At 38.6% G+C, this 16981-nt stretch overlaps 1 protein-coding gene across 1 annotated transcript; it reads left to right on the forward strand.

The window, feature by feature from the left end:
* The first annotated feature begins 5847 nt into the window (after positions 1-5847).
* LOC115212111 lies at positions 5848-7979 on the forward strand. Its single transcript, XM_029780952.1, has 2 exons — positions 5848-6884; positions 7091-7979. The coding sequence occupies exons 1-2, from the start codon at positions 5848-5850 to the stop codon at positions 7977-7979; spliced, it is 1926 nt and encodes a 641-aa protein (XP_029636812.1).
* Positions 7980-16981: the final 9002 nt, after the last annotated feature.

Consider the following 16981-nt stretch of genomic DNA (forward strand, 5'->3'; position numbering starts at 1 on the left):
TCAATATTATTGCTATCATTTACCACATGATAGTTGTTCATACCTGTTTTTTTTTTTGTTGCTCTTTTGTGAAAAGCCTCCTGTGGACACATTAATTTGCTTGTAATCATCTTTAGAGCTATCAAGGTTAATCACCATTGCTATTTCTTCTTGCTGCTGCTGCTGCTGCTACTACTACTACTACTGCTGCTGCTGCTGTTGCTGCTGTTATTATAACTATTCTTATCTTTGATACTATTCTATGTGTTCCTTGAGTCTGGCTGATCCGTTTGTGGGTTATGTTTATGCCAAGGGAGGTAATAACTTAACTGGAGACAAAGAAGAGAAAAGGGAGAAGGGAAAACTAGGAGAGAAGAGAGAGAAAGAAAGAGAGAGGGAGAGAAGAGCTATATTATTCTGCATTTGTGTATTGAAATCATAGGCACACTCAAAATGTCTAAGGCTGTGAAATAACGCCATGAAGATCTATAAATTTATGCATTAAATGATATATTGATAGATAGTTAAATTAAAGTGAAATTACCTTAATTAGCAAATAGCTGTGAATGTTACATTTTCAGTCTTTTACATGTTCCAGATCAAAGACTGTGGTATTGCTTGGGCACTGCTGTTATTAATTTTTTCTTTCTTTTTTGTTATTTGGTTTAAATGATTTTCAATTTTATGACAGTAGACAAATACAGAGCAGAATGTAGATATGAGTGTTAATTAGCTAGCTAGAACCATTTTGGCTAACCCTGACGAGCATAAGGTTCTATAATCTGATTGTTAACTAACACTCCATTGTATTCCTGGCATGAAACCACTTCTTAAGATCAACTGTAATGGGTATATAATACTGTACATTTTGCATAACATACCCACTTTATTGACAGATATACAAGTGCATCATTTCCCTGATTTATGAACACTTAGACAACTCATGCACGTATATATAAATATATATATATATATAAGTAGTTGAATGAATTATCCTAGTATGGATAATTCGGTTAACCGATACCCGGGTAGCAAATTCACGTCAGAAAAACATGGTTGAAGCTACATACCAAGGGCAGAGATCACGTGCTTTCGTGTGGAAATTTGTGTGTTTTTTTTAATACAAATAAATGAAAGAATGGAGTTGAACGACGATTTAACAAAATTCCTTTATTCTTGACATATGTTTCGAAGACTGCATATTCCTAATTTCGAAGGAATAAGGGGTGCATTATGCCGCCTTCTCATCAGGAAAGACAAGGAACTTATGTCAGCATCATGATGAACAAAAACTTTTAGATGACTGCCCACACAGAGTCCATAGTGATAATCATCATGATGCTGACATAAGTTCCTTGTCTTTCCTGATGAGAAGGCGGCATAATGCACCCCTTATTCCTTCGAAATTAGGAATATACAGTCTTCGAAACATATGTCGAGAATAAAGGAATTTTGTTAAATCGTCGTTCAACTCCATTCTTTCATTTATATATATATATATATATATATAAAATTAATTAAGGGTAGAAATTGATATTTATCAATTAAGACCAGTGGTCTAGCATATTAAAAAAGAATCCGATTGATCTGAGAACATAATCTTTTGTGGTGAATGGCGATTTGACGTCTATATCTAGCATGTTGACTGTCCACTTTTCGTGTTCAGTCCTTAATTGGTATATATATATATATATATATATATATATATGTTCTTTTATGCACTTCAGCCTAAAGGCTGTAGTTATGCTGGAGCCCTACCAGTATTATCACCTTTTCAGTGGCCATTCTTCTCTGATTGGTTTTGGTGAAGGAGGAAGTTTCATATTACTGCCCTCTTTCAAGTTTCCTGTTGTGATGTTGGTTCATCTGGCACCTTGGACAGCAAAGGGGTCAAGTTTTTTCATGAAAACATCTACCCCCCACCTCATGTAGATTTCACAGATTTTTTTGCAAGATATTTAAATTACAAGTTATTGCAGTTCCTGTTCCTCACTCTAGATGGGTTGGGTGTCACTTGTGGAACAGTGACATCCAGTTGGGGGCTGGTATAACTCTTCATGCCAAAGAATAGTTATACCAGAAGTTTCCATAAGTATATCACTACATACCTTTTCCATCTTCACTCCATAGAACATGTTTACTCCATAGAACATGTATACTCTTCTGGTCCTTCGCTAACACATTACCAGCATCTTGATGCTTTATACAGGAAACGAAGTGTAGATGCGCATATAAATCCCCAAATCATGCAGTGTGTTTGACTCAAGGATTGCAGTTTCTTTTCGTCCAAAGTATGTTTGTTATGGCTTGAAATCCTTCTGCATTAAATTGCATGTTGTTTTCTTCAGCCCATTTGTACGTGGCAACTGGGTCATTCTGTAGAAGATTTGCATGTCACTAAGCGACTGCAATAGCACTTACTGATTAATTTAGTGGGATTTATGTCCCTACCGGTAACCTACCGACGCGCATTGAAACTTTATCAAAATTCGTTGGCACACACACTAAAAAAACACTGTCCCTATTCACCCCGTCTTTTGGGGGTGAATAGGGACAGTTATATACAACACATTATTGGACCTATTCAACTAGCTGTAGGGTCAATACGGACAAATATAAAACTACAGGTAAAGAAAGTGATACGAAGTGAATAGATTATTGACTACATGTATTACAAGTAAACAGAGTGATATGAAATGAACAGATTATTGGCAGAATTAAAAAGACTAGATGTATTACAGGTAAACAAAGTGACACAAAATGAACAGATTATTATTGGCAGAATAAACACGATTTAGGTATTTTCAACATGATATGAGATAAGGTAAGGCTATGGTTGTAAACTAATCACTGAAACTTTGAAGATCAAACCAGCCCGACTTACTTCAGTTGTATCGGGCACCTTTTGGCCCACCGAATGTCCATGTGTCGTATATGTTAACTGCCTTGTACACAATGTAAGGAGGGAGAAGTGTACCATCAGTCGCGGCAGCGTACATGACAGAAGTAGATGACTTTTTCCGTCCGGGTCGTCCGTTAGGTTTGTTTCATCGTAGTTCACAATATTTGTTGCAGGTATACCATCTAAGCTCTCAGCTAAATTGTTGAGTTTATTTTAGGTCGGGAGACGGCAGCAACTGCTCGTTTGATATTTTGGCATATTCGTTCTCTTAAACTATCTTTATGTCACAGGAGAAATGACTCAGTCCAATCTACACCAGGCATATTCCCTTCGAATCTTTTCACATCGACACCTCGACGATCCAGGTATCCTTTAACGATCAGTCGCAAATCATAGGAGTCCATCAGATAGCCCCAAGAGGTGCACAGCACGAGCCTTTGAGCAAGAATTTCCTCTTCACCTGAAAATAAAAGTCTGTCTACCACGTTTCTTGATATTTTCCCCCAACTTGATGTGCCGATTAAGAACACTCTTAGGAATTTTGAAGTCCTCTTCTGCTTTTCTGAGTGTCGTTCCGTTGGCGACCTCTAGTCGCTCAGGATCTATTTTGGCGTATTTTTCTTTCCAGGAACTGGTTTGTACTGTCGCAGCATGGTATTCATCACTACAAAACACCAAAATAGGGGTGAAAGCAGAAATAGGCGGTGGTAAGGATACCAATGGATTTTCCGGGAAATCAGTCACGTGCACTGGGTGTTTGGAAACCTGCTGCAAGAAACTGAGCGGGTTGGAGCACCCTCGCTGGTACAACCTCTCCTACACAAAAGGAAGTTCCGAAAGGCATATATATGTACCTACGAAATAACTAGAAAGAAACGAGAACAATTTGAGTCATCTCAACTTTATTGTTCTAAAATATTTTTTCTCGGTTATTGTCCCTATTCACCCCTTAGTCCCTATTCTCCCCGGATTACGGTAGTTAGTGTAGTAGATTTTGTAACTTAGGACATATTCAAGAGAGAAAGAAAGCTACCATAAAAGGTAGCGGTCCCAAGCGCTGATGCACACAAATTTTCTTTTATTTTCTTCATTTCTATAATTTATTCTTTACGTATCATTTACAAGTTTTACTGTAAGCAATATTACCAGCAATTGTTTTTGAAGACAAGTATGCACTTTCCATACATACTAATCCAAGTGAACTTTGTTTAATCCACACGATTAACACGTGAACTAGGTATGTGAATACATAATAGATAGATCTTTGCAAACTAGGAAGCTGAGCACAAAGATATTGCGATCCGGGTACATCTTAAGGGGACGAGCTGGCAGAAAACGTTAGCACGCCGGGTGAAATGCATAGCAGTATTTCGTCTGTCTTTATGTTCTGAGTTCAAATCTCTCCGAGGTCGACTTTGCCTTTCATCCCTTCGGGGTCGATAAATTAAGTACCAGTTGCATACTGGAACCGATCTAATCGACTGGCTCCATCCCCTTGTGCCTTGTGCCAAGAGTAGAAAAATCCGAGTACAACTTCCTTGAATTACTTCCCTTAGATCGTCATTCTTTTCGTTTGCATTTTCATTGCCGTTGGAGTGATCTCTCTTCGTCTACGTAATAATATGCGAATAACGGAAGACCGACTGTTTGTTTTCCTTTGAGTTTTATTTAAGTTTATCTCAAGGAAGTTGAAGCCGGTCGCTAACAGAACAAAAAGAATTTTGATTGAAAAGAATTCCCAGTATTAGTAAATATGTGGTTGAAAGCATGTGTCGGTTAAACTCTCGATAGAGACACTGAAGTGTGTATATCTGTTCACGTAAATAATCTCAGATGGAGAATCTTTGGAATGTCTTATAAATCTTTACTGTACAGCTCATAGATTAAATTTAGAGAATCCATGTGTAAGAGTTAGCACTTCCTTCTCTAAGCCTAGATTCGAAATCGAATCCAAGAATCATCGGTCGTCAAAAACCAATGCATATATAGGCGCGAAATTTAAAGATCTCTTCGTTGTCAAAAAGTGATTGATCATCTCCCTTTGACCTGCGACCTCAGCCATGTCGGGCGAAGTTCAACTGGACAAGCGCTGACCTACTTAAGTAGTAACTCTGTTGCAGTATGTCTATCTTTCTAGCTGTTTCAAATATTATAAATACAAGGGAAAAACAGAGAAAGAAACACAATCGCAGCTGACACACCAGCAGACAGATGTATCTCGCCCCGCGTTTTGGAGACGACAGAGAAATGCCTACAGGCTACTGTTTCGAATGATTCACGCACACACCCACACACAAACATATTCATCTTTAATATGTGCTCTATACAAGCAATGCGTAGCATTTGCTTACATTTGTATGTAGTGTATTTATAATACATGTAAATAAATCCCTTTTTAATCATGAAACAATTTATGTATTTATTTATACACACACACACATCCAGTACATTTGGTGACCCCATCAAACGAATTGCGCCTTCCCCGGAACCAGCTTCATCAACCGCGTCGAAGAATTACAGCTTGCACATCACCCCGGCAACGAAACACCTGAGAATTCCGACGAACACAATGGCCCTCCCGGAACAGAATCCAGCGGCCAAAATCATACCTCCGATCGACATGGCATTCCAAGCGGCGATTTCTTTGAAAATTCCACCATTCTGGACCCACGACCCTGCATTATGGTTTTACCATATAGAGGCACAGTTTTCCTCTCACAGAATACTGAGCGATGCGTCTCGACTTTCGCATGTTATCGGTTCTCTGTCGCCAGAAATAACAAACGTTGTCCGTGATCTTATCATGGCACCACCCGGTTCTGTGTCGTACGACACTTTTAAAACCACGCTGATAAACAGAACCTCCGAATCGCAACAGAAACGACTTCGCCAGCTTCTGATATCGGAAGAATTGGGTGACAAAACGCCGTCCTAGCTTCTTCGTAGAATGAAGCAGCTTCTCGGAGATGAGAGCCTCCCAGAAAAAAATTTTCAAGCAGCTTTTTCTCCAGCGTCTGCCCTCCAATACCCAGGTTGTTCTCGCTTCTACCAGAGAAAATACATCCATTGAAGAACTGGCGGAGCTAGCTGACAAAATAGCCGAAGTACTGCACAAATATCCAACGGTATCAACGGTGACGCCAGCCGCTCCCAGTACCAATCCTTTCCGTGCACAAACCAGTTCTTCCGAGATTTCGGACTTGCGTGCATTAATGACGCAGCAAGCTGCTCAAATAAAGATCCTCACAACCCAAATACAGGCCCTAAAGCTTAGTCCCCAGCGTCGAAGCACCAGCCGATCGCGACGAGATGGCAGACGGTCTCGAGGTCCCAGTGTTACCCGCAACTCACACGTGTTGGTACCACCGAACATTCGGAACACAGGCACAAAAATGTACGGTACCGTGCTCATTTTCCTCACCCAGTTCGGGAAACGGCACAGCCAGGAATTGAACGCGACGGAAGTTCCTGGCTCGCACCCACACAGTCGCCTGTTTTTCGTTTGCGATCGGGTAACAGGCACGCGTTTCCTGGTTGACACCGGTGCGGAAGTCAGCATCATCCCTGTCTCCAACACTTCTGGAAAAAGAAAAGAGACATCAGTCTGTCTTCAGGCAGTCAACCATTCACCCATCCCAACCTACGGTGAACAGTCCCTATCACTGAACGTAGGACTACGCCGCACTTTTCAGTGGGTATTCGTCGTCGCTAAACTGCCGACCCCTATCTTAGGAGCCGATTTCCTGCATCATTTCGGTCTCCTGGTAGACATAAAGAACAGACGACTTGTCGACAGCACCACCAAGCTTACTGTGCGCGGTATAGCCGCTCGTATGGCTACAGTCAGCCCAACTGTATTGCTTACAACAACGACTCGTCACAGTTCCATCCTGAAGGAATATCCGGACGTCGCTCGACCAGTATTCCACAACCAGCCGATTAAACACGACGTTACCCACCACATCAAAACCAGCGGTCCACCTGTTGCTGCAAGGTCCAGAAGGTTACCACCTGATCGTCTCCAGGCCGTCAAGCGGGAATTCCAGCACATGCTCGACCTCGGAATCATCCGCCTTTCCAGCAGCAACTGGCCCTCGCCGATACACTGCGTCCCAAAAAAATCATCGACCGATTGGCGGGTTTGCGGCGATTATCGATCGCTGAATAAAAACACTATCAGTGATGCCTATCCGGTGCCTTTTCTTCAAGACTTTTTGAGCTCGCTGCATGGAGCTCGCATCTTTTCAAAATCGACCTGGTGCGAGCATACAACCAAATCCCAGTGGAACCTGCGGACATCTCAAAGACAGCAGTTACTACACCTTTCGGAATGTTTGAATTCCTGCGTATGCCTTTCGGTTTACGCAACGCGGCACAGACATTCCAAAGGTTTATCGACATGGTGACTAGAGGTTTGCCTTTCGTCTATGCCTACATAGACGACATACTCGTGGCCAGTAACTCGGACGAAGAACATAACCAACACCTTCACCTACTATTCGAACGCCTCCGTCAATTTGGTGTTGTTATCAACCCTACTAAATGTTTGTTCGGAGTTGCTTCCCTTCATTTTCTCGAGCACATCGTCGATAAGGATGGAATTCGTCCCCTTCCCGAGAAAGTCAAGGCCATCGTGGATTTTCCACCACCTACATCTGTCCGCAAATTAAAGGAATATCTCGGTCTAGCGAATTTCTATCGACGGTTCGTACCCCATCTCGCTGAGATAGCGCAACCGCTCACGGATTTGCTACGTCAGCGAACTTGCAAAAATGCAGATATAGCTCTGACCGAAGATCAACTCGCTTCTTTCGCTGCCCTGAAAAAAGCGTTATCCAACGCTACCATGTTGATTTATCCAAAACCAGACGCCCCACGATGTTTACTCGTTAATGCATCCGATTCCGGAGTTGGAGGTGTACTACAGCAGCTTGTTGACGGTATATGGCAACCGTTGTCTTTCTTTTCTAAGCGGTTAAAACCCGCGGAAACCAAATACAGCACATTCAGTCGGGAATTATTAGCGGCATACCTGGCCGTTAAGCATTTCCGTCACATGCTAGAAGGTACCAGTTTTGCCATATACACCGACCATTAGTATATAGCCATTAGTATATGCATTTAACACCAAGCCGGATCGCCACTCGCCGAGAGAAATCCGCCACCTCGACTTCATATCGCAGTACACGACGGACATACGCCACATCAAAGGGACGACCAACTTAGCAGCCGATGCACTTTCACGCACGCAGATCAATGCTATCCACACCACTTCTACAATTAATCTGGCACGTATAGCAGCTGACCAGGAGAATGACGAAGAACTTCTAAAGCTCCGGAATTCGTCATCTCTGAAATTTCAGCATGTTCCGCTACCATCATCCACAGCCAATATTTGGTGTGATATCTCCACTCGTTACCAACGCCCTTATGTACCACAGAAACATCGTCGAGAAGTTTTCTCCGCTCTGCATTCTCTGTCACATCCTGGTATTCGCTCCACTCAAAAGCTGATATCGACCCGTTTTGTGTGGACCAGTATCAACAAGGATATCAGAGAATGGACCAAGTGTTGTGTTGCGTGCCAAAAAGCGAAAATCCACCGGCACATAAAATCACCAATCGGTTCATTTTCGCAACCCGACGCACGATTTCAGCACGTTCACATTGATATCGTCGGACCCCTGCCACCTTCGCAGAACTATTCATATTTGCTTACCTGCGTAGATCGTTTTTCGCGATGGCCCGAAGCCTGGCCCTTATCTGATATATCAGCAGAAACGGTCGCCAAAACGCTGATATCACAATGGGTTTCGCATTTTGGCACACCCGCAACAATCACCACCGACAGAGGACGTCAGTTCGATTCCCACCTTTTCACCGAGCTGACTCGTCTCCTCGGGTGTAAACACACCCGCACTACGGCTTACCACCCTGCAGCAAATGGCATGGTCGAACGCTTTCACCGCCAACTCAAAGTATCTATCAAAGCAGCTCCAGACAGTTCTCACTGGTTGGAACATCTCCCTCTCATCCTCCTTGGAATTCGATCCACGGTTAAGGAAGAACTGGGATATACTCCGGCTGAACTCGTTTATGGCACAGCACTCACCTTACCTGGGCAGATGATCGAAACTGTTTCACAAGACTTTCCTGACCCACAACAATATGTGCACCGATTACGGGCATCCATGTCGCAGTTATCACCTTCAGGCCCCAGACTACGGAACGTCGTTTCACGAGTCCCAAAAGATATCAACACTTAGACTCATGTTTTCGTGAGGAATGATGGGATACCATCTCAACTTCGGCCACCATATTCCGGCCCTACAAGGTTATCAAAAGAGAACCCAAGTATCTCGTCCTCGATATTGGAGGCAAACGAAATACAGTCTCGATTGATCGTTTAAAAAAAGCCTTCATCGAGGAGGACTTACATCCAGTTCCCTCCTTTCCTCGAAAAGACTCAACAACTCCAGCAAACACCACAGATTCTGCACAACCCCGACACACCAAATCAGGAAGAACAGTTCGATGGCCAGCAAGGTTTGTGCAAGTTTTTCGGGTAGGTTCCGAACTTTTAACTTGTCCATCTTCCTAAATGAACTACATACATCAACACATAACTCACATAACTGCATCACCCGCATACAAGCCCAGAGAAGTCAAGGAACATTCGTGTACATAAGGAGGAAAAAAATGAAAACAGAAACGTTGTTCCACATCAACGAAGAACTATCTGTATGAACATTTACGGAACATTTCACAATCGAACTTTGCCGATGAACATTTCTTTCATTTTTGCATGTACATATTTTTGGTTTTCTCTTTAAAATGTTTTGCCTTCTTGTAAATATATTTTTGCTAACTGTATGTTCACACACATTTGCAAGTCATATTCTCATGTGTGCTACCACTCGATCTTTTTCGCCACTGAAAGACACCTTGCCTCTATTAGACCTCTAGTGGGTCGAGTAATCAATAGACGCACATCTCTTTCAACGCGCCAACATATTTCTGCCTGGGCACATATACATATTGCCCACCATATAGCACATACAAACAGTAAACCTTTGATTCATATTTTTATTGTTCATTTGTCTGTTACAATGTGTAAAATTTTTCTGCATACACACAAAAAATAACATTTCCAATATCGTTCGATCTCTGTGGCTTTCTCACTAGAAGGGGGGTAGTGTAAGAGTTAGCACTTCCTTCTTTAAGCCTAGATTCGAAATCGAATCCAAGAATCATCGGTCGTCAAAAACCAATGCATGTATAGGCGCGAAATTTAAAGATCTCTTTGTTCTGTCAAAAAGTGATTGATCATCTCCCTTTGACCTGCGACCTCAGCCATGTCGGGCGAAGTTCAACTGGACAAGCGCTGACCTACTTAAGTAGTAACTCTGTTGCAGTATGTCTATCTTTCTAGCTGTTTCAAATATTATAAATACAAGGGAAAAACAGAGAAAGAAACACAATCGCAGCTGACACACCAGCAGACAGATGTATCTCGCCCCGCGTTTTGGAGACGACAGAGAAATGCCTACAGGCTACTGTTTCGAATGATTCATGCACACACCCACACACACAAACATATTCATCTTTAATATGTGCTCTATACAAGCAATGTGTAGCATTTGCTTACATTTGTATGTAGTGTATTTATAATCCATGTAAATAAATTCCTTTTTAATCATGAAACAATTTATGTATTTATTTATACATACACACATTCACTACACATGTCACTTTCCTTTGCTCATTCCGAAAAAAAGAAACTTAGTATTTTTAGGTTTTTGTGTAAATTTGCAGGTACATAACCTAATGCACCTATGGTAACAGGTATAAACGGAAATTCATAGTGTACAAGAGCTGTAAGTTCTGCTTTAATACACCATAAATGTTAACTTTTCCCCGAACTTTTGATCTAAATTTACGTCTGCTGGGTAAGTTATCTCTACAGCAGGACATGACATTTGTTCCCTGTCACACTAGGTCTATTATGTCTGCACCGAACTGCAGTTTCTATTGGAGCTTTCCACCAGTATTCTTTGTTTTTAAAGGCGTGAATACATACTGGTTCTGACATGCCTTTGATGTATATGTCGGACAATCCTTCCTAGAGGTAGCATTGTAAATAGTCTTTGCCACTATATCATACCTCAAAGGTAGGTAATATTTCGTAGATATTTTGGGGTAGCTGCTGCTGATATAGGTAAAATTTTCAACACTCGTATAGCAAAGCCAACATTTTCTCTCAGGACACAGAAATTTGGTGGTATTTTTGTCTCTCTTTTTAGCAGGTTCCTCAATAGCTAATGCATACCCTTCCAGGTGGTATGTAATATATCAAATCACAGGTCCAAGAGAGGTCACTGTTAATGTTATTGCTGTTATCCTCTAGTTTTATGTACTCATGCATTGGTTTTGCTAGTATGATGCCTACTTCACCTCCAAGCTTCTGTTTAGATAGTCAGTCCAATCTTTGGGTTGCATGAGACAGTAATATTCTCAGAGTAGCTGCACAGTTTCTCTCCAGCACTGAAGATTCTTTAACTTTTGAGTATGCATGGAGTGTATCCATTTCTTTCTTTACCATTCAGCAGATGTTGTCTGTGACATTCAAAGGCTGTTTGTACTGACATTATCCATCTACCAACATTTTTTGTCCCACATAGATCCTATGTGTGTCACTGCTACTGAGGAAGTTAACAGTGATGGTCAGTACCTTTCTAGTTTAGATGTCCTGGTTGCAGATCTTGTAAAGTTTCCGGTTCAGTATCTCAAATGTTAGTATTAACACTATCACTGTATAGGCATGGTGAGATATGATCTTGCTAAATGCAGACAGCTCTCAGTTCCATATTTTCTGAAGCCTGCCAAAGTACTCTTTTGTTATTCCGTATGCAATGTGTGCAACATTCTCATGGATTTCAAGATGCTTGCAGTTTTCATCGTTAGAGTTAGGGGAGATAGAATGTACATGTTCACTGTCTGGCTGCCATAAGGGCATGTATCTTCTATGTATCCACCCATAGAAAATCTCAAGGAATTCCATCTAGTCCATAAAGCCAAGAAACTTGGAAAAAGTGCCTTGAAAATGATAATCATACACACAAATATGCACATGCACTCACAGATACATGCATGCATGCATGCTTTCATACATGCATACATGCATGCAAGCATACATACATACATGCATATATACATACATACATACATACATACATACATACATATGATATGCTGAAAATATGTCACTCTCAACCATCATTTTAGTCAATTTTGTGTAAGCAAACAAGTATATTCCTTACATATTTATTTTATTACAATAAACTTGTGAAGTTTAATGATGTTTTTTTTTTTATAATTAAGCCCTTAAATACCAAGGATATATTATATGATGTTTATACATCAACTCTGTATAAAGATGTATAAACATCTATGAACTGTGCAGCACTTTGCATATGTGTCTTCCATTGTAATCCGAGATCAACCGATGATTAGTGAATAAATTTGATTGACGAAAACTGGCTGGAATCCTGTTGCATGTGTGTGTGTGTGTGTTCATGTTTATGTTTGTCCGTCCTCACACTGCTTGATCACCAGAGTTGGTTTGCCTACATTCTCAGTTTGGTAAAAAAAAGATTGCTAGAACAAGTATCTGACAAGACATAACTACTGGGGTAATTTGTTCAACCAGACCCCTCAAAATGGTGCCTTATCATGGCTCCAGTTCAATGACTGTGACAAGTAAAAAGTTTTATATATATATATATATATATATATATATATATATATATAAAATATATAAAATAGGACAAGAACGCAAAACATTCAAATAGACAATACGAAAACGGATGGGTCATTCGAAGCCTCTAATCTTCAGTTAAGAACCGGATCATCCTCGCAAATTCGTATTACTTTTTGTTTTTTGTACTTATTTTCGTGTAACATCGTCCATTTTTCTGTCCTTGTTCCGTATACATTCGATCCTTTTTCTAAGAAATCTAATGCTTGTAGCTTAGTTTTTCCTTGGGGCTGGCCAGATCGGAGCAATCTCAAGATTAATCAGCTGAAATTGCAAGGATGATCCGGTTTTGAATGTTTTATATATTTTTTATACATATATTTTTGCGGAGTACAAACTTTCCTCTTTTATATATATATATATAGATATAAATATATAAGTCTATATGTATATATATATATATGTGTGTGTGTGTGCATGTGTGGAGGTGCAATGGCCCGCTGGTTAGGGCAGCAGACTCGGAGTCGTCGGAGTCCCTGTTTTCATACCCTTAATTGCTTTATCTACCAAAGTACTGTCAGTTTCAATAACTGGTCCATCTTTTGGATTGGCATTTGGCAGACTCTTTTTCTCCCTTTCATAGTGGCTTCTCCACTCTCTCTCTTTGCAGCATTATTGAATACAAGTGAGCCACCATCCATGCAGACACCTTTGTCTCCTATGACATCACGATTCTCTCTCACACACTGTCTTACAATATGAAATACCTCAAGTCCTAGGTCCTCATGATGCAGAATATTGGCAAATTTTTATACATATATATATATATATATATATATATATATATATATATATATATATATATATATATATATACACATATATATATATACACATATACATATATACACATATACATACATGAGTATCTTTATATACATACGTATATACTAGGTGGCATACGCGGTAATACCAGGGGTTACAGATGTTCTATTGAAACGCCTTATTACTCTGATATAAGAAAGCACTTTCGTTATAACTGCCACAAAAGGTATACTTTCCACCATGAAAATGTACAAAAAACTCAGCTGGATGGGGGAGAGATTTTATGTATACAAACATATGAATGAAGTGTTTGAAGAAAGTGCAATGATAATGTTCACAATCACCAATGGTTGCTCTCAGTAACTGCCTTTAGCTTACGGAGTTCTCGTTTTTATAACTATTGCAAAACAGCCACAAGGACAGACACACTGTTGAGAACAAATGATTTCATTGTTTGTTTGAAGAAAGTGCAATAATAACGTTCACATTCACACATGATTGCTCTTAGTAACTACCTTTAGCTTATGAAGTTCTTGTTTTTATAAGAAAAGCAACCAGAAGGATAGGTATATTATTGAGAATAAATGATTTCGTTGGAGGTCTGTTATCTCCATTCCAGCCCTTGGTGGCCTAGAAGAGGTTAGAAGGGTCAAGGCATCTGGGAAATGTATAACTGCTGTCATTCACAGAAAAACTATTGTTTTACCGTGAGAAAAGTGCTTTTGAAGTGTTAAGTGAAATTTGGCAATCGAGAATTGCCACTACAAATATGTTGTGGAATAAAAAATTTATCTACTCTCCTGGAAAAAGTGTAACTGTAAAAATGCAGAATTATCAAGAGTAATGGGCATTCAAAAAAGTATGCATGTATAGAAATGCATGAATGAAGTCTTTAAGGTTTAAGATTAAAATTAAGGAAGTGCAATAATAATGTTTAGCAGTTCAAAATTGTGAGTAGTGAAATGCAGAATTAGGTCGGCTGATTGTGAGAATCAAATATTGATCGCTTTGCTAAAAACTGCAGGTGGTATGGGTTATTTCCCTTGGGTTGTTTAACTAAAATATTAGTAATATGTAGTAGATAGAAGGATCCTATTATCAATATTTTTCAACAATCTAAGTATGTCACCAGGTTTCCAGAAATGAGTTCTACTCACGTATGGAATAAAGTATAAAAGTGATATTGTCTGCCAAAATTAGAAGTTGGACACACAAGAACTCAATATTCAAAGTAATTGAACATAAACAATAAAATGGGTTATTTTCCTTGAGTGTTTATACAAGACATTGTGCAGGTGCTATGGGTCATTTCCCTTGGGTGTTTCAAAAAATTTAGTTATATAAGGTAGATATAAAGTTCCCTTCTAGGAGCCGTATTACCAATTTTTTCAACAATCTAAGTATGTCATGAGATTTCCAGACATAAATTCTACTCACTTGTCAAGTTTCATTAAAATCAATAAAACGATGTAGGAGGAGTTAGCTAACATTGCCACAAACAAACACATACCGATTTTCCATATATGTAGGATATATATATATATATATATATATATATATATATATATATATACATATATATATATGTATGTATATATATATATACATATATATGTATATATACATATATATGTATATATGTATATATATATATATATATATATATATATATATATATATATATATATATATGTATATATATATATATATATATATATGTATATATATATGTGTATGTATATATATATATATATATATATATATATATATATATACATATACATATATATATAAGAAATCAAATAGGTTAAGGTTCAATACAGCTGTTTCAGGTGTGTCTTTTATTGATGAATAAACCAATCACACACAAAAAAAATTGTTCTCAAGTGAATTAAAAATGAAAAATTTGAAGTTTGATTCAGGAAAAATACCAAGATGTTTAAACTGTGTTAACCCTTCCATTTTGCAACAAGAAGAGATTGAAGTATACTGAGGCATAGCCAGAATACATTTATGCAAGGGTCATAAAACTATCAACAGACAAACCCACACGAAATTATTTGTTTAAAGTTTAAACTTAGCTGTTTCTTGAAATACATACCAATACATATATCTAAAACAAAGTTTTTCAGGGTCCCTTCAAATACTTTTGTGGATCCCCTGTTTACTATTTTGTTGCATGGATCTCCCGAAAATCTTATATGGACACTTAGGGGCTACATGGCCCCTGGTTGAGAAACACTGGTTTAAACAAATAATTTGGCATGGCTTTATCTATTGATGATTTTGTGACTCTTACACATGAAATTTGGCTCTAACTTGGTATACTTCATTCCCTTACTTGTTACCACATGTGAAAAAGTACTGCTACACACGCATCCTAGGATTATATCCAGAAGATCTTCCAAATTATTAGCAAAATTCGTTCACCAATTTGCTCTTAACAACCTTTTGTTTATAAACATGTCTCTTCTCACTGCTTCTTCTAAAACTACTAGAATAGAATCTCTGCTCCTCTGACATAGCTAGTTACATACCATCCTCTTTCTAAGCCAACCTTAAAGAGTTGCTCCTCTTCTTGCCACCCATATTGTGTCACATTGCATTAACTATACCCACTCCTTCCTTAGAAAGTCAACACTCTGGAATTTCTTTCATGCCTGTCTATCTGTATATATTGACATACTGATGTACAAGCTGCATATAAACTCATCAATTTTACTACTTTTGAGAGTCTACACAGGCCAGGAACACACCCTTTCATCCAACTAAAGCACAAAAACAATTTCATTCTTATAACAATTTATTTATTCATTTTGTAGTAAGATATAAGAGGAATAATACTGGATCTGAATAAATATTTGCACATGCAATTTACCTATGTAAAAAAGAGTGAAGTAATTTTATCAGAATAAAACTATAAGTTCGATTTCTTTTACAAATACACATTCTAACAATTTGGATTTGAATGTTCTTGCTTCTTAGAAGAAAGTTAAATCAAATTCTACTGAAATGGTTAATAGAAAAGATAAAATAATACTTGAAGAAACTATAATTCATCTTTATTTACTGAGTTAAAATTATAGCGATAATAAAAGCGTTTAGCAAAATTAAGGTTAAGAAAAGTAGATATAAAAGTAAAAGTACTGAAGTAGTGAACACTTTGTCATGAATTCAAATCTTACTGCAGACATTGTGTTATATCAATGAGTAAGGCTCATAACACTGCATGAAAAAATGTACATAAAATTGAAGGAAAAAATGTCATTTTCTAGCAGAGAAATCAATACAAAATAGATTATAATATGAACTGAAAACTCATACTGAAAAATTATGTTCTAGTATAGAAAGACAACTGGGTAATGCCATTAGTAGGAGAAGTTGGGAAGGTAAAAGAGCAGAATGAAGTATTGTATCAAAATAAAAACAGGGGACACTAAGCTAAATTAAGAGAAATTAATAGAAGTCAAAAGCATTTATGAACAACACATGAGAAAATGAAAAAGTAACAATGAAGA

Source organism: Octopus sinensis, linkage group LG5, assembly GCF_006345805.1.
Source record: "Octopus sinensis linkage group LG5, ASM634580v1, whole genome shotgun sequence".
In the NCBI taxonomy this organism is placed as follows: Eukaryota; Metazoa; Mollusca; class Cephalopoda; order Octopoda; family Octopodidae; genus Octopus; species Octopus sinensis.